This window comes from Nelumbo lutea, chromosome 4 (genome assembly GCF_056320005.1).
Source record: "Nelumbo lutea isolate HS-2025 chromosome 4, American lotus-T2T, whole genome shotgun sequence".
Taxonomy (NCBI): Eukaryota; Viridiplantae; Streptophyta; class Magnoliopsida; order Proteales; family Nelumbonaceae; genus Nelumbo; species Nelumbo lutea.
In genome coordinates, this window is record NC_142687.1 from 93140466 (window position 1) to 93167141 (window position 26676).

Here is a 26676-nt window from a genome sequence, read left to right on the forward strand (position 1 = left end):
CAGGGGAAAAGCTGGGTACATAAATGGAATAGTGAAAGAACCCAAGAATGGGACAGCTGAACATGATAGGTGGGACCAAGAGAACAGTATGGTGATGTCCTGGCTTCTGGCAGCCATGGTACCTGATGTGAAGAAGAACTTTATGTGGGCAGACACCGCTAGTGAAATATGGGAACAAGCCAAAATCACTTATTCCGAATAGAGGCACTATGCTAAGATTTACCAGTTACAAGCTGAATCCTCAACCTGTAAACAGGGGAACCGTAGTTTGTCAACCTATTATTCAGCCCTTGCTTCAGTATAGAAGGAGTTGGACCACTATCAAGCTATACAATGGAAACGTGATGATGATGCTAAAGCCTATAAGAAGTTGGTTTCTCAGCAACGGGTTTTTGCTTTCTTGTTGGGACTAAACCCCGTATATGAACCTCTTAGAGTTTAGATTTTAGGGAATAAAGAGTTGCCTTCAGTTCAAGAAGTTTATGCCCTGGTTTAATCTGAGGAAAGTAGGAGGAGTGTGATGGTTACAACTGAGGGGGAGCAACAAGTGGCATTAGCTACAATGGGTGGTAACAATATGGGAAAGAAAAGTGGCTCTAAGAAAACTGATGATAAGGATAAGTTGTTCTATAGCCACTGCCGACATTCAAGACATACACGGGACACATGTTGGGAGCTCCATGGGAGGTCAAAGTGGGCTGTAAAGAACCAAGAACAGGGTAAGGTGTTAGGTCAGAAGAAGCCTAATACAATACATAATGTGGCAAATCTGGCAACCCAAGATGCTCAGTCTGGTGGAGTGTTGACTGGTACTGCTCGGGAGTACTTCACTAGTTCTGACCCCAAGGAAGATACTATGAATTCCTTCCAAAATCACTTGGAACCATATGGTAAGGCCTTGCGCCAGATGGACAGTTTAGTCACTGGTACCCCTTCTACTTCATTTGTGTCTACATCAGGTAATGCAGCCTCTGCCTTCCATGTATCCACTGCCCTTGATTCCCCTTGGATCATTGACTCAGGGGCCTCCAACCACATGACCGGTAAGCCAAACCTTTTCCAGTCTTATAACCTTTTGTCAGGAAGGGATAAGGTAAGACTTGCAGATGGATCATTCTCCTCCATTGCAGGCCAAGGATCAATATCCCTTCCTCATGGACTTAACTTGAATAATGTTTTGCATGTTCCTCAACTTCCCATCAATCTGCTTTCCATTAGTAGTATTACAAACTGTTTAAACTGTAGTGTGACCTTTTTTCCTAGTTCATGTGTTTTTCAGGATCTAACTTCTGGGAGGACGATTGGTAAAGGAAGCTTAGTGGATGGTCTCTACACTCTCGACAACGAATCTGGTTTCTCGGTGTCATCTTTAGAGTTGCTTAGTCAGTCAAATAAGAGTCAAATTTTTTTTGTGGCATAATCGGTTAGGTCATGTGTTTTTTGAAATAATGAAGTCTTTGTTTCTTCATTTATTTAAGTCATGTTTAGTATCAGATTTCCAGTGTCAAACATGTCAGTTGAGCAAGCAATGTCGAACAACATTTCATTCAAGTAATAAAAGATCAAATTTCCCTTTCCATATTGTGTATTCTGATGTGTGGGGGCCTACTACTATAACTTCGGAGGGCGGGTATAAGTACTTTATCACAATGATTGATGATTTCTCCCGTTATACATGGGTGTTTTCCATGCGTAGTAGAGACGAAGCTCCAAAGGTTGTGTGGGATTTCCAAAGGATGGTGATTACACAATTTCATGTTGAAATTCAAAATTTTCAATCAGATAATGCAAATGAGTATTTCCATGGTGAGTTCAATGAGTTCTTTGCTTCCCATGGATCCATTCATAGGAGCTCATGTGCAAGAACACCGCAACAAAATGGTATTGCAGAGAGAAAGAACAGACACCTCCTTGAGGTTGCACAAGGGATGAACACATGAATGTACCAAAGCATTTTTGGATAGGTGCTATGTTAACTGCTTATGTCATCAATCGCATTCCTTCCAGAGTGCTGAACTACAAGGCTCCTCATTAGTTGTTGTTTCCCCAGTCTCCTTTGTTTTCCATTCCCATGAGAGTTTTTGGTTTTCGTGCTTTTGTCCATGATTTATCTCCATCTCGTGGCAAGTTAGATTCTCTGTCTATTCCATGTATCTTTCTGGGGTATCTCTCTACTCAAAAGGGTTATCAGTGCTTAATTCCATTGATCATAAGTTCTTTGTTTCTATGGATGTCTCCTTTTTTGAGTCTGAACCATTCTTCCCTGCTTCCCCTCAAGGGGAGAGTAGCGTGGAAGAGGTGAAGCATGTCCAGGTCCGTCAAGTCCCTCTTCCTTCTATTCTGGATCCTACTCCTTTTCGTGTCTTCCAACATACACGCCATAGAGATCAGCAATTTGACAAAGATGTGGAGCCACCAAACATTGAGCAACTGACACCTTCAGACTCCCAGGAGGTAAGTCCAAATGAACTAGGTACTATCCCACCTGTTGATACCCCAACTCCCTCTTCAGTTGTGGATGACCTTGACATTCCTATTGCTCAAAGAAAGGGAGTCAGGTCATGCACTACCAAACACCCCATTACCCAATATGTCTCCTATGACCACGTTTCCCCTTCTTATCGTGCTTTCCTATCTATAGTTGATAACATACCTATACCTAGAAATGTTGTAGAGGCTTTAAAATACCCTAAATGGACAGATGCTATGAAGGAGGAGATTAATGCTCTCCATAAGAACCAGACTTGGGAGTTGGTGGATCTTCCAAGGGGGAAGGACCCAGTAGGGTACAAGTGGGTGTTTATAGTGAAACACAAGGCGGACAGGACAGTTGAAAGGTACAAAGCAAGGCTGGTAGCAAAAGGGTACAATCAAGTCTATGGTGTTGACTATGATGAGATGTTTGCTCCAGTAGCTAAGATGAACTCAATTCAGGTTCTTCTATCATTGGCTGCAAACCTTGATTGGGAAATACACCAGTTGGATATAAAGAATGCCTTCTTAAATGGTGACTTGGAGGAGGAGGTGTACATGGTTCAACCCCCAAGGTTCTATGCCAAAGGGAGTGAAAATAAGGTGTGCAAGCTGAGAAAGTCTCTCTATGGTTTAAAACAATCTCCCAGGGCGTGGTTCAGTAAATTTCATATGGTGGTCCAACAAGTAGGATTCAAACAATGTCAATCTGATCACACTCTCTTTTTGAAGAGATGTCAGGAACAAGTTGTTGTATTGATAGTGTATGTGGATGATATCATCATTACAGGAAACTGGAGCTCAGAAATACAAAGGTTGAAGACGTTCCTAGCCTCCAAATTTGAAGTTAAAGATCTGGGTCCACTAAAGTACTTACTTGGAATTGATGTTGCCTACTCAAAAAGGGGCATCTTTATTTCTCAAAGGAAGTATGTCCTTGATCTATTACAAGACACAGGAAAGTTAGGAGAAAAGCCAGTAGATACTCCTATGGATGTAGATAATAAACTGGGCGATTGTGATGGTGAACCTCTGAAAGATGTGAAACAGTTTCAAAGGTTAGTGGGAAGATTGCTCTATTTGTCCATGACACGTCCAGACATTGCTTATTCAGTTGGGGTCCTAAGCCAGTTCATGCATTCCCCTAAGAGACCACACATGGAGGCAGCAGAGAGGATTCTTAGGTATTTGAAAAGTATCTAGGAACAGGTTGCTATTCAATAAACATAATCATTTGAAGGTGGAAGTTTATACAGATCTGATTGGGCAGGTGTTGTGGATGATAGAAAGTCCACAAGTGGATACTGCACATTTGTGGGAGGAAATCTAGTGACATGGAGAAGCAAAAAACAAAGTGTAGTTGTAAGGTCAAGTGCTGAAGCAGAGTATAGGGCTATGGCACATGGGGTCGCTGAAGTACTGTGGCTGAAGAATCTTCTAGGGGAACTTGGGATAATTATTCACAATCCTTTGTCTCTTTACTGTGACAACAAGGCAGCTATAAATATTGCTAGCAATCCTGTCCTACACGATAGGACCAAGCATATTGAAGTGGATGAGCACTTCATAAGAGAAACTGGAGAAGGGAGAAATTTGTACTCCTTATGTCAACTCCAAGGAGCAACTAGCTGATGTTCTCACAAAAGGGTTTCCATACTTGCGGCATAATGAGTTGTGTGACAAGTTGGGCATGTTAGATATATTCAGACCAACTTGAGGGGGAGTGTTGTTAGAATTAGTTTTTTTTTTTTTTTTTTTTTTCTGCTGTTAGGGTGCTTTCAGTCTAGGATGCTGTCAGCATGTTCTTTTCTTTGTTTAAGTTCTTATTATTAGGGTGGGCCACTAAGGGCATACTTGTAATTTCTGTTTCTTTTATTTTACATCATATTAATACAAATAGGAAGCTGGGGGCCGCCAGCTTCAGTTTTTGACTCTCAAATACTTCTTCTCTTCTCTTCTCTTCGTATCTCTCTTCTCTCCTCTCTCTCTTCTCTCTCCTGCCATGACATACAGTTTAATACCCTTGGACCACTCCAGGTAATTTAGTCCTTCAAAGGGAGTGATAGACATAGAAAAATTTATGCTATCCATCCCTCCATTAAGGGTTGCTTGAGGAGAAGTAATACTGGAGGATGTTGAATCTTCAGCCATCATTAGACACTGTTTCACTGCTGATTTCCCAAGAAAGAGCTGAGAAACTGAGGTTCTATTCCTTTATAGCACAGTTGCTAGAATAAATAATGGTCCAACTAGCCACACGGGCAGTGGACAACACTCCAAACAAAGGGAACAACAGAACTTCAACCACCTTTGAATAAAAAGCGGCTTCAAAAAGCTAGTTCAACAGGACTGAGGTCAGAAAACCCTAGCCAAATGAACAACAGATTATAACAAGGAGACAACCAGCCTCTACAACTCCAAGTTGAGACAGTTTGATAATTGAATGAAAATTATTAACTCCAAATTGAGACATTCACAGCTATCACACACTGAGATATGAATGTAACAGTATATACCTGGAGTACAGCAGTAATCTCAAAGAATGCTATTAACTGCATTCGGCTGCCACCACAACACTACAGAGCCTCTTCTTGGTACAATGACCAAGAGAGGAAAGGAAAAAAAAAGGATAGAACATGTGTCTAGTTCAGTCCGATGAGGCTTTGTTTATTCTTCCAATAAAAAAAGGTGAGTTTCAGATGAAAAACAAAATCTGAGAAGTCTAAGCCCAGATCAGTGCTCTGTTTCCATGTAGTCCAGCAAAGAAGAAAGAAAAGAAAAGTAGAAAAAGGGAGAAGAAAGGAGAATAGGAGAGAGAAGAGAAAAGAGAAGAGAAGAGAGAAGAGAAAAGAGATGAAAAAGAGAAGAAAAAAGAGAAGAGAAGAAAAGAGTTCCTTTTCAAAACTATATGGCAGGCAGCACCTAAATTAGTATTTATACTTAGGGTGACAGATTACAATAAAAGAATGGAAAAATACCAAAAATATCCTGTGGCAATACATAACATATTACAACATCAATCATATGCCCACACGGATCCTTCAATTTAAGGCCTCACAACAGATTCTCTTCCCTAAGTCTCCATTGTTATCTATTTTGGTTTGTACCTCTGGTTGTTGCTGTTTTGTTCATGACTTGTTTCACTCTCATGGTACGCTAGTCCCCCATTCCATTCCTTATGTATCCTATGGCTCAAAAGGGGTATATCTGGAAAAAGCATCAATAAGCAAGAGAAAATATTTGTGATCACCCATAGAAGGCATATGGTCTGATTCCCACACATCAGAATGCAGAATGTCAAATGGAAATTCAGATCTTTTATTATTTGAAGAATAAGAATTTCTATAATGCTTTGAAAATTGACACAACTCACAATAAAAATTAGACAAACTAACACTTTTAAATAACTTAGGAAATAATAGACTAAAAGGACAAATGAACCAACTGAAAGTGGCATAACATAATACGATTAAAAGACTACCATAAAGATGAAGTGCTGTTTGCTCATAATCACATACCCACAACCATGTTGTGTTCTCATGACTGACACCTTATAAAGCTTCTGAAGAATCTAAGTGTGACAATTGGTTAGAGCATGGTAATTTATCAACTTTTTTCCTCTGCAAGATTTGGTTCAATTGTGTATCTGAGTATAGTAAATCCTGGAAAATGTTGACTAATTTCATTTCCATAAAGAACCAAGAATTGACCTCTTCTCTTGTTTCAGAGGTAAAGCTTGTGGATGTTCCTGAAATGAATTATACATCTGATGATCATCCCTATCCTCGAGGCGAAATCTGCGTCAGGGGTCCTATTGTATTCAAAGGCTACCATAAAGATGAAGTGCAAACGTACTAACTCAACAATTTTCAGTTTCTTGTTTGTGCTTTAAAAAGTTATAAAAATGGATTCTCTTGACAATTTTCTGAATTTTGACAGCCAAGAAATGATTGATGAAGATTATTGGCTGCATACAGGAGACATAGGGTTGTGGTTGCCTGGAGGACGCTTGAAGATCATTGATAGGTGAGATCCAACAATCTCTTTCCATAGTCCTTAAAAGAATGCATATCACATGCCAAAACTTAGTTTGGACAAAAGCATTTAACATTTAACATTTAATGAAACCTAGATACAATACTTCCCATTTACTTATCATTTGACGCCTAAAGGTCAGAAGTATGACATTTTCTAACAAAACTATTAAACTCAATCTTAAGATCTCTTTTTTCTCTGGCAACTGAATATGCTTTTATTAAGAGTATTGGTATATGTTCTCTATATGGTATGCACTTACACACTACACTCCTTATGTTCCTAAAAGACCCTCAAAATAAAGAAATGTTTGCAGGTGGACTCCTCAATATGTGGTGGGTCTCTTTGATCCAAACTTCTTGAGATAGCAGTAGAAGATCAAGACTGTAATCAGTCTTGAATCCTAAAAGGTTTTAGGTTTGCAAAATAGAAGAGAAAGTGAGAGAAAGGAGAGAGAATAGAAGAGAAACAAGAGAACACAAGTTGTTGAAAGGAGGGACAGATTCTTGCTCATCTGCCGCTGCCACTCTCTTAATATTTATAGGTTATGTTTAGTACATATTGGAAAGGACACATCTACCCTTGGTAATTACATAATAAATAAAGTAAATAAAAACTGAAATAAATAACAACTGAATTAACAAACTGACTCAAACTGACACTACTATAACTGAAACAAATAACTACACTGCTTTCCTACGAACACAGTGGGGACCACTGCAGTGGGGCCCGCATCAGTGTTCTTTACACTCCCCCGCAAGTTGGGGGTAGATATCTATCATGCCCAACTTGGATAGGTCTGTCTCTAACTTCTTCCTTGGTACAGTCTTGGTGAGGATATCTGCGAGCTGCATATTAGATGTGATGTACGGAAGACACATTTCTTGTGATGTGACCCTTTCTCGCACAAAATGTCGATCAACTTTGATATGTTTAGTTCTGTCATGCTGCACTGGGTTGTGGGTTATATTAATAGCTGCCTAATTATCACAATACAACATTAAGGGCTTTTCATAGTCAATACCCAACTCTTCAAGTAGTGACCTCAGCCATAAGATTTCAGCCACTCCATTAGCCATTGACCTGTATTCCGCTTCAGCATTGGAGCGGGAAACAACACTCTGTTTCTTACTTCTCCAAGAGACAAGGTTACCTCCCACCAGGGCACAATATCCAGAGGTAGACCTTCTGTCATCAACACTTCCAGCCCAATCGACATCTGTATAGACTTCCACACTCATGTGATTATTGTTCTTGAGCAATATATCTCTACCCGGGCATCTCTTAAAGTATGCTAATATTCTCTCTGCCGAAAGAAGATGAGAAGTTCTAGGGGAGTGCATGTACTGGCTAACAACACTAACTGCATAGCTGATATCCGGCCGAGTGAGGCAGAGATATAGAAGCTTTCCAACCAACCACTGGAACAAAACTTTGTCTTCAAGAGGCTCCCCACTCTCTGCACTAATCTTGTGATTTTGTTCAATGGGTGTATCGGCCGACTTAATACCCAACTTTCCAGTTTCCGCCAACAGATCTAGAACATATTTTCTCTGAGAGATAAAAATCCCCTGCTTGGATCTAGCAACCTCAATACCCAAAAAGTATCGTAGTGCACCAATATCTTTCACCTCAAACTCTTGATGAAGGAGCTGTTTGAGGGACTCAATCTCATGACTGTCATTTTCTGTCACCACAATATCATCAACATATACTGCTAGTAGTGTTAGAGAGAACTCCACCCTCTTGGTGAATAGTGTATGATCTGATTGGGCCTATACATAACCAAACCTTCCAAGGGCTAATCTGAACCTATCAAACCAAGCTCTAGGTGACTGCTTCAAATCATACAATGCCTTGTTCAGTCGGCAAACCTTCTTACCTGTCTCTGTATCATAGAATCCAGGAGGCAACTGCATGTAAACCTCTTCTTGTAAGTCTCCATTCAGAAAGGCATTTTTAACATCCATCTGAAACAGGGGCCAAGAATGATTTGCTGCAAGGGATAACAAAACTCGAATGGTGGTCATCTTGGCTACTGGGGCAAAGGTCTCCAAGTAGTCTATACCATAAGTCTGAGTGAACCCCTTTGCAACCAGCTGGGCTTTGTACCTTTCAATAGAGCCATCAACATTATGCTTCACAGTGAACACCCATCTGCATCCCATCGGTTTCTTTCCTTTTGGTGGGTCAACCAGTGCCCAGGTATTTTTCTTCAACAGGGCATCTATTTCGACTTGCATTGCATCTTTCCATTCTGGAACTGATAAGGCTTCTTGCACTGTTCTTGGAATAGGGACATCGGCAATGGAAGTGAGATAGGACCGGTAAGATGGTGATAGACGATCATGGGATAAGAACTGTGAGATGCTGTGATTTGTAGAAGTGGTGCAACAGTGAGAGGTATCTCAGTAGGTTCTAAATCTGGAGGCGTAGAAGGAACTGGAGCTGGTCGGGACTACTGAAGACTAGGATCAACTTGCTTGCATCGCTTGTGATAGACTCTCAACTCCGGCTCCCTCTGACCATCCTTACCACTACAACCTTCATTACCCAGTGGAATAGGTAAAGGAACAACCCCACTTCTACCAGCCCCACATCCACTCTCACTGCTCTCCCCCTGAGGAAAGAAACTCAAAACAACCCCACTCTCACTGCTCTCCCCCTGAGGAGAAACCCTAGGATAATAGGGTGTCTCCTCAAAGAAGGTGACATCCATGGAGACAAACTGTTTCCCTGAAACCGGATCATAGCAGCAATAACACTTTTGAGTTTGTGCATAATCAAGGAAAATGCATTTGGAGGCCTTAGATTCAAACTTGGAATGATGAGGCCCGAGAAGCTAAACGAAACAGGTACAACCAAAGGTTTTAAGGGGAACAATGAACAACTCCTCGTCTGGGTATAGAAGGGAAAAGGGGGTTCTCATTATCAAGGACCCGAGAAGGAACTCGATTAATGAGATAAACTATCGTGAGGATAGCATCACCCCAGAAGCGAATAGGTACATTGGAGGTAAACATAATGCTTCTAGCCACCTCCAAGTAATGCCTATTCTTCCTTTCGGCAATGCCGTTCTGCTGTGGTGTATAAGGGCAAGTGCTCAGTGAATAACTCCATGGCTAAGAAGGTAGGAGGTCAATGGCTAAGCAAAGTATTCCTTTGCATTATCAGATCTAAGGACTTTGATTTTGGTCCCAAACTGAGTGAGAACCATCTGATGGAAGTTTTGGGTCAGAGTAGGAACCTCATCCCGGGAACGCATAAGATAGACCCAAGAAAACCGGGTATGGTCATCAAAAAACAGTAGAAAATATCTGTACCCACCCATAGAAGAGATATGATATGGCCCCCAAACATCAGTATGCACAATATCAAAAGAGGAATTACTCCTTTTATTACTTAAAGAATAAGAGGTTCTACAATGTTTGGCAAACTCACAACTCTCACTCCTTTTATTACTGAACAGTTCATGTGTTTGGTAATACTACTAATTGAAAGCAGGTTAGTATCAAGCTTAGGAACATGCAAGACAGAAGATAAAGAGATAGTATCCGATAGCTTGATGTCCCCCTTGCCTGAAATGGGAACAAGAGAGCCATCAGCAATGGATACTCTATCTCGGCCAGAGGACAAGTGATAAGAAGTGAACAAAGATGGCAAGCTAGTCATATGGTCAGATGCACCTGAATCTATTACCTAGCAGTGATCAGTATTACCTGGAGCTGAAGCATGGTAAGCTGAGGCTCGAGTACCTGAATGTGCAAGTGCAGATGTGGCAGGAGCTGATGGTGACTGAGATGGCTGAGCTGAACTCCCAACTTTCTTTTCCAACTGTATGAGGGCAACCCGAACAACAGCTAAAGTCTCCAGGGATGTGCCTGATGAGGATGTTGAATCAGTGTTCACTGCCATGAGCATTACCCTTCTTATTTCTTAGTTTTGCTAGGACCAAGTGAGGATGTAGCTTCCAACAAGTATCTTTTGTGTGCTTAGGTTTCTTGCAATGTTCACATACCAGATCCCGCTTATCTTCCTTCTTCCGGTCCCTTTTTGAGTCACCCCTGGCTTGGGTTTAATAGCTGTCAAGGTTGGGAAAGAGGGCTGAGGCTGCATCATGACTTTCCTCCTGGTCTCTTCATTATGCACCAGGGAGTAGAGAAAGGGTCACACTATCTCTTGTCAATATCTGTTGTCGCACAATGTCATATTCTGCATTCAAACCAGCCAGAAACTCAAATACCCTATTCATCTCGACTTGCTTTCTGTGAGTCTGTGCATCTTTGGGACTCTCCCACTCAAGGGTCTCTAGATGGTCAATCTCATGCCACAAGGATTTCAAGGTAGAGAAGTAGACAGAAATTGGCTTCTCTCCTTGTTTACGGCTGTTCACCTCACACTTCAGTTCATAGGCTCTGGCAACATTAAGGGGTTGGGAATATGTTTCTTTCACAACATCCCATATCTCTTTGGTTGTCTTTGCCCACAAGTAATTTCGGCTGATATGTGGCTGCATAGAATTACACAGCCATGCCATAACTAAATAGTTCTCTTGAACCCACTTGGTGTATGTTGGGTCCTCCTTGGAAGGTTCTTTCACATCTCCCAAGAGGTAACCCAGTTTTCCCCTTCCTCCAATAGCCATCATGGCTGATTGCGCCCACTCCAAATAATTTGACCCATCAAATCTCATAGTTGTAATCTGAAACCCGGTTTTAGATACACTACCTTAATTGTGGTTTCCAAAACTACTTTCTCCCTGATCCTTAAACTCCATCTTTGATCAAGATTCAGTGGCTACAAACTGTTAGAGCAATTATACCAGAAAATAGAGTCAAACAAGTAAGTCTGAAATCTGATCCGAAACCAACACAAATATGATCTGATCTGAAATCTGATCTGATCCGATCTGAAACCAACCCAAATCTGATCTGAAATCAATTGGCATGCACAGTACTAGGCAACCTATCAATTTGAGATGCTATTTTTTGAAATCACTATTGTGGGGCCCACTGTTGCGAGAGCAAAAATAGGGTTTCAACTGTAGGTCTGAAGTAAGTGCTCAGCTGCACTCTCCAAGCAGTCTGCACAAGTGGGACTTATCGTAGGGCAATATGAAACCCTAAAAACTAATCACCTTTGAAGAGGGGGGTTCGGCCCAACAGTCAAACCCTAGAAGCAAACTTAAACACAGTTCGGCAAGCCAAACCCTAGAACAAACTTGAACACAGTTTGGCCCCTCTTTCTAGATAGGTCCAACCTATCTCGACTAATTGCAGTCTCTGAAACTCAGTAAAAAAAAAAAACTTATGTACTTCGGTTTATTGTCTTCTAGGGTTACCTGAACCCTAACCTTCGCTGCCTCTTCCTGATTACCAACTCTCTGCAAGCTGCGACAAGTCTTCAACTGTTGTGAACCTCTCCTGGTAATCTCCAAAATTCAGCCACCGAAAAACTTCTTCAAAGCTTCCATCCCTAGCTAGTCCTCATGTGGTTGGCTGGACTAGACACACATGAGAAGCCCTAGATTGGCTCTGATACCAAGTAGGGGATCAAGACTGTAATCAGTCTTGAATCCTAAAAGGTTTTAGGTTTGCAAAACAGAAGAGAAAGTGAGAGAAAGGAGAGAGAATAGAAGAGAAACAAGAGAACAAAAGTTGTTGAAAGGAGGGACAGATTCTTGCTCATCTGCCGCCGCTACTCTCTTAATATTTATAGGTTATGTTTAGTACATAATGGAAAGGACACATCTGCCCTTGGTACTTAAATAATAAATAACAACTAAATTAACAAACTGACTCAAACTGACACTACTATAACTGAAACAAATAACTACATTGCTGTCCTACGAACACAGTGGGGACCACTGCAGTGGGGCCCACATCAGTGTTCTCTACAATAGCCACAAAAAAAAAGAGCAAGGTTGATGTGGAAATCTGCAAGAATGTAGAGAAGATGGGCATCCTTTCTTATTTTTTATGTTCTTTACTGTAATGGGCCTTATTCTGGGCCTATTCTTTCAATGTTATGTTCTTTTAATTTCTTGCCCAACTAAGGGCCTCTTTGTAAATTATTAAAGTTTAACTTAATAAAATAGTGTTAGGGGGTAAGAGGAGAGATTAAGGTTCGAAACTCTCTTCCTCTGAACCCTTATTGCTGCCATCTTCATCTTCTCTTCCTTAGAAGAAGGATTTCTGCGGTTTTCTTTTGGTTTCTGCATCTGTTCTAAACAGTCCTCTATTCTCAAGGATTGTTTTTCTTCTTGGTATCAGAGCTGGCCTAAACTTGGCTTGGGCTCTCATGTAGGTGTTGTCCAATCGACTACATGAGAGTTGTTCTAGGGCTGGAAACTTCAGCTTGAGTTGCCTGGTTCTTGGAGGTCATTAGAGATTGAAGAAGGTGCCCAAGATTCAAATCTCTTGGAGAGCTGTCTGGTGACCAAGAAGAATCGGAGAAAACAGGTTGGTTCCTGATTTAGAGCTTAAATCAGAGATTGAGAGTGGTGCCCAATAATTTCTCTGAAATCAGTACTGCTATTTGGCCCATCTTCTCTGTTAGACAGTTTTTGTATGCCCTTAGCTTCAATCTGATTTGATGTACTTTTGTTATTTAGTGGAAATAAATAAAGTGCATGTTTGATTCATGTTGTTTGGTTTAATTCTGTGTAAAACCCTAAAACTGGACATTTATAGAGACTCGTGTTAGTTTTAAATGTTCACAGCCGTTGGATAAGTCTGGGGAGATTTATCCTGCCAAGGCTGATACTGGTGTGCCACCAAGTGTTGGGATGGCCTGTCTCAGCCACCAGGGTAAGACCCGAGGCACATGCAGTATGGGATTACTTGAATCCTTGAACCGGACCAGATTTCCAGTATTGCCCTGGACCTTGGAGATAGATGGGCAAAACTGGAAAGTTACACCTGACCCCTAGACTCGATTATGACACTTCACTAGGTGTTGGATCAGGCTGCCTTTGATATGCCAATCAGTGAGATCCTTAGCGGGGATCAAAACCTGGGTATGCTGGGGCAGTTTGAGAATTCATCTGAGTGGGTGATCATAGTGACAGAATCAGCCACTTTGTCGGACAAAGGGTAATGATCGGGAATGCACTCTCTCTGATGGAAACCAAACTGCCGGCAGTTGATTTCAATCGTTGGAATTTTGTTTTGCAAAATTAATATATTTTTATATATATGTACGGTTTCAAATTGTTTGCAAATGGTTTTGATTTCCGGGATCCATGTGAGTGGAGAGTGCGGCACTGTTCCTTGCAGCCGAGGGAGAGGTCCTCTCTTGTCGGGCAGTGCTTGATCATTAAGGGCTGAGAGGTTAAGTGTAAGACCATTGAGGATAATACCTGATGGGCTAATCTTGCACCTGCCCACAGTCCCTGGGTTTTTATAAGATGGCTTGGCCCAGGGACCACTTAATGTAAGTGTTGGGCCCATAGGGTCCATATGATGGACTCAAGGGGTTCATTGAGTTTTTCAGTGAATTCGGCTGGGCCTTGTATTAAAGGCTGGGCCGAACCCATGTGGCTGGTGTGTAGATCAATGCTTGGGTCCCACGCCATACAAAGAAGCCCAACTGGGCAGCAGATTGGAAAGTAATTAGACACTGAACACTTAATGGGCCAGAAGCCCATTTCGAGGTGGGCTGATATGATCACCCATCCTTGGGGCGAGTTTGAGATTAATGTTAGTAAAAGGATTGGGCCTTTAGCCTTATCCACTCTTGGAGACCAAATTCAAATTAGATTTGAATCTGGTAACCTCCTGATAAGATCAGGAGTAAGCTAACTTTATCTGTAGATAGGATTAAGATTATCCCCTATCCAAATACTGATTTGGATTGGGATAACTCCTAATTAGGAGGATTCTTAATCAAGAAGAAAGGAGGAGAAATCCTAACCAAAAAGGAGAGAAATACAACAGATTTCGAATCAAGAGAAATCGCAAGAAAGGTTCCTGCGAATTGAGATCAGATCTCATACTCCAGAAAAAGAAAGAAGAAGCAGTTCAGCTTTTTCGCTTTTGGAGTTCTCCTCCTGCCGCCACCATCTCCTTTGCAAGATTAGATCTTTGCAGAAAAAGAAAGTCGAGAAATCTGTTCTTGACATCAGTCTTGCAAGAAAGACTGGAAAAGATTCAGTGTTTAGTACTTCCAGAGGATTCTTGTGAAGGATCCAGTGTGTAGGACGCACTCTGCTGGTTTTGTTCCATCCACAGCTGTGTCATCTTCAGCAGGAACGGATCTTGGAGCATTCTTTGGGCGTGAACACCAACTTTGGGAGATAGTGCTTCTCCGGATCAGGTATATTCCTCCCATTTGTCTTTTGGTACAGATTTGGTTTGATTATGGTTCAAGTAGGATCCTTGAATATTGTATTCTAAATTTAGGGAATATGATTCCCAGTTGGGAGAATGTAGGAAATTTTTGAAATTCGCCCACCCATTCCGCAACCTTTATGGCGTCCATTGGATTGATCCTACCATTCTTTCATTCTCTACAAAGAACTACCTTGATTTGGACTGTTTGGAAAGAAGAAAGAAATGGAACGATATTCATTGAAAAAGTAGGACCAAATTGGGAATCTTGGTAGTAGTAAAAATAAAAGTAGCTCACTTGGTAAAGTCCATAGAGGACTTTCAAAATTTCTCACTAAATGATATATTGATAAAGTGGAAGGAAGTGGTAATGTCTATTATACAGTGTATGCCCTTGGCTCCATCCAAATTGTTGTATACTGAGTTATATGAATTAATAAAAGCAGATCATTATTATTTCATGTTTGTGATTGGTGTGTTTTCTATGTATTACCCCTTAAATTGGACATTTATGGGATTTATGTTACTTTAGAAAGTTCTCAACCATTGGATAGACGTGGGGAGTCTATCCTGACAAGGCTGACACTGATGTACTGCTAAAATGGTGGAGCAACTTGTCTTAGTTGCTAGGGTTAGGCCCAAGGTACAGTCAATGGGTGTTTATGAGAAACACTGAACAAGGCCCAATTTCTAGTTATGCCTTGGACCTTGGAGACAAATGGGCAAAAATTGGAAAGTTGCACATAACCCCAGGCTGGATAATGATATTGCACTAGGTTTTGGACCGGGCTACTTTTGATATACCAACTAGTGAGATACTCTTAGGGTCAAATACCTGGGTATGTTGGAGCAGTTTTAGAATACTACTTAAGTGATAATCATTGTGACAGGATTAACCCCTTTGTCAGGCAAAGAGAATATCAATGTTAACACTCTCTAATGGAAACCTAAGTAGTTTGGGTAGTGGATTTCAACTTGTTCTGAAGTCAAATACCTGGGATCCATTTGAGCAGAATGTCCTTAAGTAGTTAGGTAAGAGGTGCTTCCTTGTGAGCAGTGTTTGATTATTTTGGGCTGAGAGGTTAAGAGCAAAAGGCCATTAAAGGCTGAAAGTTGATGAGCTTTTTCTTATGTTAGTCCATTTATCCTTGGGCTTCATAGGGTGGCCGAAACCAAGAGTCACTTAAACTTAAGTGTTGGGCCCATACTAAGCCCTTCGATTGACTCAGGGGTTCACTAGGTTTACCTGGTGAATTTGACTCGTGTGCTTTTCCTACATGGGCCAAACCCATATGGAACATTATAAGACCTTGTGGGTCCCATGCCATACATTATTCAAGCTCAATAAGACTTGAAACAGTTATGTTAGTGAATCACATAACTAATGGGTTTGGCCCATGTAGGAAAAGCACACGAGTCAAATTGTCACAAGTTGTCATGGGTTTGGCCCATGGGTTTGGCCCATGTGGGTCCCATGCCATACATTATTCAAGCTCAATAAGACTTGAAACAGTTATGTTAGTGAATCACATAACTAATGGGCTTTAACCCATTAGCTAGTTAGACTAGTCACAAGTTGTCATGTGCTTGGGTTGGATATGGATATGGGTTTGGGTATGGATCTCTCCCTAATAATTAGTATAATTAGAGGTCTAATCAAATCAGATTTGGATAATCCTGGTTACATTAGAATTAGTTTACCTAAAAAGGGAGATAAGAAGTAGAAGTTGACACATGCTTGTGCACCTCATTCTTGCACCTTGTTCTCTACTGAGATTGGCAACAACTTCTAGAATTCAGGATATCATGGTTGAAGGGAACTCTAAAATCATCATATCCTGGATGAAAAGTGAAATGGCTGGACCATGGAAACTTAAGCATCAGTTAAGGAAAGATAGTTGGCAGCAGATTTGGGTGCAAGTTTCCATTGGATTCTTTGTTCTGCTAACACACTTGCTGGTTCACCAGCCCATGGAGTAAGTGGACAGGTTTTGGCATGGGGAGAATATCCTTTACACTGTTTCTTTTTTTTTTTCCAATAAGGGGAAATTTTATTAATTTCAAACTGAAGGTATTATACCAAGGTGGCAAATTCTCCACCAAGAAAAAATTAGAGTTTTGCCCAAAATATTTGTTGTCTAGCAGTCCCTTGTTTAGCTAATGTATCCGCCGTCCCATTTTCCGTTCTTCTCACCCATCTAAAGGAAACATTCATCTCCCTTGCTGAAGTTTCTATTTCTGGACTGCATGCTTGTAAATCCATGGGAGTTGGGTACTACTTGTCCATGAGATAACACACTTGTTAATCCCCTTCCACCTCCAGGTTATGAAATCCAAACTGTGTAGCAAGTTTAAGTCCCTGGAGTAGACTAAACAGCTCTACTATCAGTGCATCACCATTAGCCACAGGTCATGAATATAAGGCTAGCACCTTCCCTTCTAAATCTCGAAAAACCCCTTCCATCCCAGTTGATGCTTGATTGCCTATGTAACTGCCATCAAAGTTGACATTGCTGTTTGAAATGTTAAAACACAGAAAAGGTAGAACCTTGCTAGGGTTTAGTGGCTGAAATTTTAAAATTTTGACAATCCAAACATTGAGAATCGAATTCTCCTAGGATCGATCTAGCATTGGATGATTGGATCAGATCAGATTTTATTTCAATTATATTAAAGAGCATATTTGAATTTTGATATGGAAACCACAATATGCAACTCCTAGAGTGGCAGCTCACGCCCAAAATTCAATCTCAAATCATCCTCCCAACTGAAGATGGTGTAGTGGAATAGTGAGGATCGATGTGCACTTCCAACTTCTAGAGTGGCATTTCTCTGATGTTTTGCAAGAAAAAACACAATAGAGAAGAAGAGAAGAATAGTCTCTCAAGGGTAGGTCGAACTAGGGTTTTGAGTTGCAATTGAAATATTTAAATACACCCTTATACCTGATTCACCAGGATTCCATAGACTACATCCATCAAAATCTTTAATCCAGCTCCTAGGTGGTGGTGTTCAAGGTGACTTAATTATTAGTCCTTCCTATTGGGATTGATGCTGTTATTGACCATCCTCTATGAATATCATCTATCAAGAAGTAAAAGAACATTCACCCAATATATGACTAATTTCAATCAGTCCCATTAATGAGCCCTTTGATTGAGAACTGGTAAAGAAACTAGCATTTGATTTTTCCTATATAGTTGATGCAGGCGCTGAAGTTAAAATTGGAATTTTATGAAATTTTATGTAATTCTGTATTTTTGGACACTAGGGGTATTTTTGACATTTTGCATTTCTTTGTGGGGTCCATTGGTAGGGTGCACTTTGTGTAGCTATAGTTTGTTTATGTTTAAAATTCCGGAGTCATTGCGTAAGTAGGATTAGAGTTATTGAGTATTCTTTGAATTGAAATATGATATGACAGCTTAGTTTGAGTTCTACTAGGATTATTAAGTCTAATAGTTTGACTCCTAAGACTATCATGAGTCTAACTGTTTGACTCCTAGGATTATTATAAGTTTAGAGTCTATAAAATTCTGTTGAGCAATGACTAGAGTGATTCTAGGCACCCTGTGAGTGATTCCCATGCCCTAGAGTGATTCTAGGCACCCTGTGAGTGATTCTAGGTATTTTCTCTCTTGAAGAAGACCAAACATTCTCTAAGGACTAGAACTGGGCTGGTCCTATATCAGTCGGTATCAGAGCTAATGGTTTATTCACTATGTTTTCACAACGTGACCGATTCTATAGGCCTAGGTATCTTCTAAACAAGTTTACAAGTTGAAAATCAATGATGATTGGGTTTTTGAACCATATGAAGGATCTTTGGTTGACTTATTTGAGAAGATGGTGGAAGAAAACAGATCTAATAATGTTAGCTACGGGAGTAAGGTTTTCAAACATCTTAGAAGAGAATGGGAAATGCCAAATTTCAAAGGAGATGATGATCCATGTGCATTTTTTGATTGGATTGCTGAACTAGAAGAATGTTTTGATTGTTATGATATGTTTGACAAACAAAGGATTAGATTTGCGCACATGAAGCTGATGGGTCATGCTAAAGTATGGTGGAGAACTCTTGAGGCAGAGATGAAGTGTTTTCAAGAAAAGTACATCCCACTAAACTTCATTATGATCTATATATGGAGTTGACTAATTCCGAGCAAAAGAAGTAAAAGGTTACGCTAAATAACTTCGAAGTCAATGGGAAGAAGGTACGAAATTGAAAAGAAGTAGATGATTCCATGCAAGTTGATGCCTATCCTAGAGCGGAAGTTGAGGATGAAGCTAAAGAAGAAGAAGTTCAAGCTATAGAAGTTGTAGATATCAAAAATCAAGAGGGTGCAGGTAGGGGTGTCCACAGATCGATTAATCGAACCATGGGCAATTTTTGTAAACCTCTTGGCAATAAATCCGATTGAAAAATAAGGAAGAAGAGAAGAGAAGGGAAGAAGAGAGAAGAGAAGAAGAAAGAAAGGAAGAAGAAAAGGTTTGGAGCAATGGAACAGTGCTGGCGGCACCAACTTCTATTATATTATATAGGGCGATAGAAATAAGAAGGGAAAAGACACATGTGCCCCTGCTGTAAGTGAAGTACAATAACAAAAAATAAAAAAAAAGGCTTTAACTAGCCAAACTGACCCTAACACAAATAACTAAATTATTTCAACACTCCCCCTTAAGTTGGAGCATAGATGTCAATCATGCCCAACTTGTCACACAAATCATTGTGCCGCACATGATGAAGACCTTTGGTGAAGATATTTGCAAGTTGTTCTTCTGAGCTGACATATGGAGTACACACTTCTCCATTTACAAGTTTTTCTCTAATAAAATGCTTGTCCACTTCAATGTGTTTCGTGCTATCATGCAGGACTCGATTAGCAGCAATATTGATGGCAACTTTATTGTCATAGTAGAGTGACATAGGGTTTCTCACTGCAAAACCCAGTTCACCTAACAGATTTCTTATCCACATGATTTCAGCAACCCCATGAGACATCACTCTATATTCTGCTTCAGGTCTAGATCTAGCCACCACACTTTGTTTTTTACTTCTCCATGTGACCAGGTTTCCTCCTACAAAGGCACAATACCCACTGGTAGACTTTTGGTCATCAACTGCCCCTGCCCAATCAGCATCAGTATATACTTCCACCTTTAAGTGTCCATGTTTTTGGAACAACAAACCAGCTCCGGGGAACTTCTTGAGGTATCTAAGGATCCTCTCTACAGCTTCAAAGTGAGTTGTCCTAGGATTGTGCATGAACTGACTAAGGACACGCACTGCATAAGCAACATCAAGCTTGGTCATAGACAAATACAAGAGTCTCCCTACAAGTCTCTGGAACTTCTTTACATCTTTCAAAAACTCTCCCTGACTGTCTCCAAGCTGGTGATTAGATTCAATTGGTGAGTCAATTGGTTTTACCCCCAACTTGTCTGTATCATCTAGTTGATCTAGTACATATTTTCGTTGGGAAATACAGATGCCCTTGTGAGAGCGGGCAACTTTAATTCCAAGGAAGTAATGTAAGGGGCCTTATACTCTAGTAATCGAGATGGCATACGGTTGATGATGTATGTAGCACACAAAGCTGCATCCATCCAAAAACGTTTTGGCACATTCATATGAATTAATAAGCCACGAGCTACTTTGAGAAGGTGACGGTTCTTTCATTCAGCAACACCGTTTTGTTGGGGTGTCCTAGCACAAGAGCTTCGTTAAAGTGACCTACTCAAAGCAAAAAACTCCGTTAGATCATTATGGAAGTATTCCTTCGCATTGTCCGACTGGAAGATATGGATTTCAGTTTGGAACTGAGTGAACACCATGCGTTGAAAGTCTTTCACAATTTTTGGCACTTCATCTTTAGATCGCATAGGGTAAACCCAAGTGTATCTAGAGTAATCATCAACCAAGGTAATGAAGTACTTATATCCAGCCTTAGTAGGTAAAGTAACAGGGCCCTAAACATCAGAATAAACAATATGAAATGGAAATTCAGATCTTTTATTTCTCAAAGGAAAATAACTTCTACAATGTTTACTCAATTGACATGTCTGACACTATAACTGACTCACTGACAAGGACTGAAACAACTCTGGGAACATAACTTTTAATGACTTAAAAGAAAGATGACCAAGACGATTGTGCCATAAATAGGCTTGACTCTCACTGGACGAACTCATGGACTCTGTAGCCACAAGACCAGCTTTATTCTCCAACACGTAGAGACCATCCACCATGCTTCCTCTACCAATCATCTTCTCTGAGGCCTAATCCTGAAATACACATAAAGACGGAAAGAAAGTGACTGAACAGTTCAAGGAGTGAGTAATACTATTAATGGACAACAATTTTATAGGTAATTTCGGAACATGCAATACATTAGAAAGGGTAAGGCCGAGTGGGAGAGGAATGGTGCCTTGGCCAGCTATGGTAGAGAAAGAACCATTAGCTAGTCTCACCTTATCTCTCCCAGAGAGAAGGTTATATGTCTGAAATAAATTTGACTTACCGGTCATGTGGTTTGAGGCTTCAGAGTCAATAACCCCAAGGAGAATCAGTGGTATGAGATGACACATAGAAGGCAGTAGCAGCGTACCTAATGTAGACGCGAGAGAGGTAGAGGGAGTAGGACTAGAATCCATCTGGCGGAGAGTCCTACCATACAATTCCAAATGGTCACGAAAGGAGTTGATAATTTATTCCTTAGGGTCAGAATTGGGATGCCTCTCCTGAGTTACCAATGGACTAGTCTCTTGAGATGCCATATTAGCTGAGTTATACTTTTTTTGATTCTGCTGATTTGGTTTCTTGCCTTGATCAGGTGTTGACTTCTTACCCAAATCTTGTGCCCATTTAGGTTTTCCATGGAGATCCCAACATGTATCTTTGGTGTGTTTTGTCTTCTGGCAGTGAGTGCACCAAAGTTTACTCTTATCATTTGTTCTCTTTTGAGAGTCACCTTTCTTAAAAGCACCTCCGACATTTGTATTTGAATTTCCCCGGACAGCTAGGGCAACTGACTCCCCCTTTGCACAATTCATCACACTTCTACTCTCTTCTGACTGTACTAAGGCATACACCTCCTGAATTGATGGCAAGTCTTTACTACCCAAGATCTGCACCCTGATGAACTCATATGAAGGATTCAGCCCTAGGAGGAAGGCAAAGACCCGTTGCTGAGATACAAGTGACTTATATGCCTTTGCATCTTCATCACACTTCTAGTTCACATTCTGGTAGTGATCAAGTTTTTTCCATATCGATGTCAAATCAGAATAGTACATCGAGAGACTCCTCTCCCCTGGTTGCAAGTAGAGGATTCAGCTTGCAGTTGGTATATCTTGGCATAGTGTCTCTGCTCTGAATAGGTGGACTTTGCTTGTTCCCATATCTCACAAGCAGTTTCAGCCCACATAAATGTCTTCCTTACCTGTGGCAGCATGGAAACCAAGAGCCATGACATCACCATACTATTCTCTTGGTTCCACCTATCATATTCAGCACTTCCGTTCTTCGGTTCCTTCACTCTCCTATTGATGTATCCTATTTTCCCCCTAGAAGTGATGTAGAGTTTTATTCTCCTATACCACTCAAGGTTGTTCAGACCATCAAAGGGAATAACAACCATGGGGAAATTCATATCCATTCCCCCACTCACTCCATTGTGGCTCCCTGAAATCTCTGAAGTAGCAGAATTCTTAGGCAACATGGTAAACAGAGTTTTTTTTTATCTAAACTCTCAACTTAGGATCCCTCTTTATATCGACAAAAACTCCACACACAACAATTCAGTTATGGACTTAATCTGAGCACAAAAAACAGCACCAATTTCCAAAGAAGAACTTTGATGAGACTGATTTTCAGATGTGCATGAAGAACAGTCCCAGCCTACTGGTTTTCCAGTAAGTTCCGCAGCATTAATCAATAAGAGAGATCCTAACACATGAAATCAGACTAACGAGCAGAGAAAACAGGTCATCTGTGACCTACAGTCACCTTTTCACAGGTACAGGATCATACGATCCAACAAATAAAAGAGGTATAACCTTCACAAAAGTCTGCCGACATTCAGTGGTTTGGATTCATTTGTTCTCCACTTGGTACACGACCAAGGAAAGAAATAAAAGAAAAAAACTTTAGGGTTGTACCAGTTGTGGATCTGATTTGATCAGCCCAGATTCATTCCTTTGTTCCGCCTAGATTCAGCAACTTGAAGAGAAAACTTGGTCGCCCAGAGTCAACAGCCTTGCTCTGATACCATCTTGGCAATAAATCCAATTGAAAAATGAGGAAGAAGAGAAGAGAAGGGAAGAAGAGAGAAGAGAAGAAGAAATAAAGGAAAAAGAAAAGGTTTGGAGCAATGGAACAGTGCTGGCAGCACTAGCTTCTATTATATTATATAGGGTGACAGAAATAAGAAGGGAAAAGACACTTGTGCCCTTGCTGTAAGTGAAGTACAATAACAAAAAATAAAAAAGGCTTTAACTAGCCAAACAGACCCTAACACAAATAACTAAATTATTTCAACAAAACCAAACTGGTACCATCGGTTTTTCCATTTCTCCAAACTAAAACTGAACCAATACCATCGGTTAACCGGTCCATCGGTTTCAGTTTTTGATTGGTTCGGTTCTTCGGTTTTTTATATTTATAATATATTATATAAATATATGTATAATATTGTATTATAAATAATAAATGATATACAATATATTATAAAAATATATAATATATATAATATATTTATAAGTAGATTATTATAAATATAATATATGTATATACTTATATATAATATAGAAAATGTGGCATATATTAAATATATATATATATATATTTAATATAATATAGAGAATGTGACATATATATATATACTAGTTGGTTCGGATAACCGCTGGTTTTTTTGCAGGTTAACCGAAAATCGAATCGGTCCTTACCGAACCATGGGCAATTTTTGTAAACCAAACCGGTACCATCGGTTTTTCCAATTCTCCAAACTGAAAGTGAACCAGTACCACCGGTTAACCGGTCCATCGGTTTTAGTTTTTGACTGGTTCGGTTCTTCGGTTTTTTATATTTATAATATATTAAATATATGTATAATATTATATTATAAATAATAAATGATATAAAATATATTATAAATATTATAAAAATATATGATATATTTATGAATAGCTTATTATAAATATAATATATGTATATATTTATATATAATATAGAAAATATGTGACATGTATTAAATATATATATATAAATAAAACATACATATAAATATATATACTAGTTGGTTCGGGTAACCGCTGGTTTTTTTGTAGGTTAACTGAAAGCTGAACCGGTCCTTAAGTTTTTCAAAAATACCAAACCGAAATTGAACTGACTGGTTTGGTTTTCTCGGTTTGGTTCGGTTTTTCAGTTTTTCGGTGACACCCCTAGTTGCAGGCCAAGAAATACCAGAAATTGTTGGAGATTGAACACTCATGATCAACTTGATGTAAATGACAAAGAAGAAATAGAAGTGGAGCAAGTTAAAGAAATTCAGGTGCAAGATAAAAATGTGCGGATTGTAGTAGATCATAGTAAGGAAGTAAGTGACTTTACCTTACAAGTTAAACTAGAATTACAACTTGGCGTAGCACAAGTTCAACCAACATCAGCAATGGAAGGAGTGCTAGAGTTTGTTGAAGAACCAAGGATAGCAGAACTCATAGAGATGGTGATTCCTAAGCTAGAGGTTGAAGGAAAAAGTTCCAAATGTTGCAGTTGAGAATTTGGATAAGCAAGGGGAAGATTCATCACAAAGGCTGGTTGATGAATTGAGTATTCAAGAAACTAATGTTATTGACGATTTAACAAAGATGGTTATGGAAGGCAATGTTTCAGAAATACATTTCTTTCAAGATCCTTTTCTAGTTCCGTGTGTGGCCTCTACTCTACAGTTTAATCATGTAGCTGTCGGAAGTCCTACTACTCCTGTAATTGGGGCATATCAACTTTTCATCAGCAAGTTCTTCAAAACTCGAGGACAAGTTTTTTTGAACTTGAGTCTTCTTTGAGTTGAAATAAGATATGACAGCTTAGTTTGAGTTCTACTAGGATTATTAAGTCTAATAGTTTGACTCCTGAGATTATTATGAGTCTAACAGTTTGACTCCTAGGATTATTATTTGTTTCAGAGTCTATAAATATGTATGGACGTTTTACACAAAGGCAATGAAGTATATTGAGTTTTCTTTAGCTTATGGTAACTATGGTGAGTGATTCCCATGCCCTAGAGTGATTCTAGGCACCCTGTGAGTGATTCCAGGTATTTTCTCTCTTATTCCTTCAAGAAGTCATTCAGCCATCAACAGACATAAAATTCTGATCAAGAATACCGTTCAACATTCTCTAAGGACTAGAACCGAGCTGGTCCTATATCAATAGTCCACAAAGTTACAGACAGACTTACAGGAGATTAGTATATGAAAGGTGACTTCACAACTCACCTTACATTAATTAGTATTCAAGCTGGTTTCAAATTTCCAGTTGCATTAATTTGTATCAGAGCTCCAGTTCATTGGATATATACTATGTGGATCTATGATTTTGAGAGAGAGAATACCAATAACCAAAACTAAGCTATACAACAAGGAAATGAAAAGAGGAACACAATGACAAGGGTAGAATTTGAAGCACCACAGCACCAAATTGCAAATCTATGCAATCAATTGCAACAGATTAGATTCATAGGTAATGCCAATATTGACATTAGTACACCTTGGTATCAATCTATTCAATATGCTTGCCATTTCAAGTTTGAACAATAGAAGAGAGGGAAAAAGGAGATATAGGGTGTCAAGAATGAATTGACCCCCACCCCAAAGAGTCCAATATATATTAATGAATAAGATATTGTGTACAATTACAAGAATGCCCTTGCAGGGCAGCAAGAATGAATATGAAAAACGTGGTAAAAGACAATAGGGACTATAATAATACAATACAAATACACATTTAGCTCCTAGATTCTCTATACTCCCCCGTAAACTGATGCAAGGACATAAGCATCAATTTGTTAACAAGAAAGAGATGTCTGGATAGAGTCATAGCCTTTGTGAAGATGTCAGCAACCTGTATGTCAGAGGCTATATAAGGAAGAGTGATAGAACTGACAAGAAACAAGTCTCTGATAAAATGACAGTCCACCTTGATGTGTTTAGTTCTTTCTTGAATCACAGGATTAGAAGCAATATTGACGGGACTAGTATTGTCAGCATAGAGAAGAATAGATGATGGATATTTGGAGATATTTGGAGCTAAGACCAGATGCTTCTACTTGGTTGATTATGGTCCCTCTGAAAAAGTAAATCAAAGGAGGAAGTTATTGAAGCCATAAAAATCAGAACTGCACATTGGGTGAAGACCATGGAGCTATTCAAAAATTACTCCACAAATGAGATTCTAAGAAGTTGGGCTGAAGTAGAACAAACAGATGCACCCAAAGTAATTGTGAGTGTGGAATGGAAACCACAGGCACTGAACAAACTAAAACTAAACTTTGATGGGAGTTCTTTTGGTAACGCTGGAAGGGCAGATAGGAACAACAGACTTAGAAATAGGAGACTCACTACTGGTCATTTCTTGGGCTCAAAACATCACATCAGTACCTTGGAAGCTCAAATTTATCTTCAGAGAAATTGACATACTTGCAAGGAGGATCAACTCTCACTTTGGTTGGATCAAACGGAATGCAAATGGGATGGCGGATACCCTAGCAAAACAGGGGCAAATAGATCTACATTGTACTGGGCAGAATTGTAGCTGATTGCAAGTGGTTGCAGATTAGAT

At 39.8% G+C, this 26676-nt stretch overlaps 1 protein-coding gene across 2 annotated transcripts in view; it reads left to right on the forward strand.

Annotated features, from left to right (window-relative positions):
- Positions 1–26676, forward strand: part of LOC148861855 (long chain acyl-CoA synthetase 6, peroxisomal-like) — a 98383-nt gene that overhangs the window by 57563 nt on the left and 14144 nt on the right. For both annotated transcript variants that reach the window (XR_016112749.1, XM_088983621.1), the window contains exons 17-18: positions 6200–6323; positions 6412–6498. Coding sequence is in view for 1 of the 2 variants with exons in the window: in XM_088983621.1 (XP_088839747.1) it covers positions 6200–6323; positions 6412–6498 (211 nt within the window). In the remaining variant the exon portion in view is untranslated. The remainder of the gene's footprint in view (positions 1–6199; positions 6324–6411; positions 6499–26676) is intronic.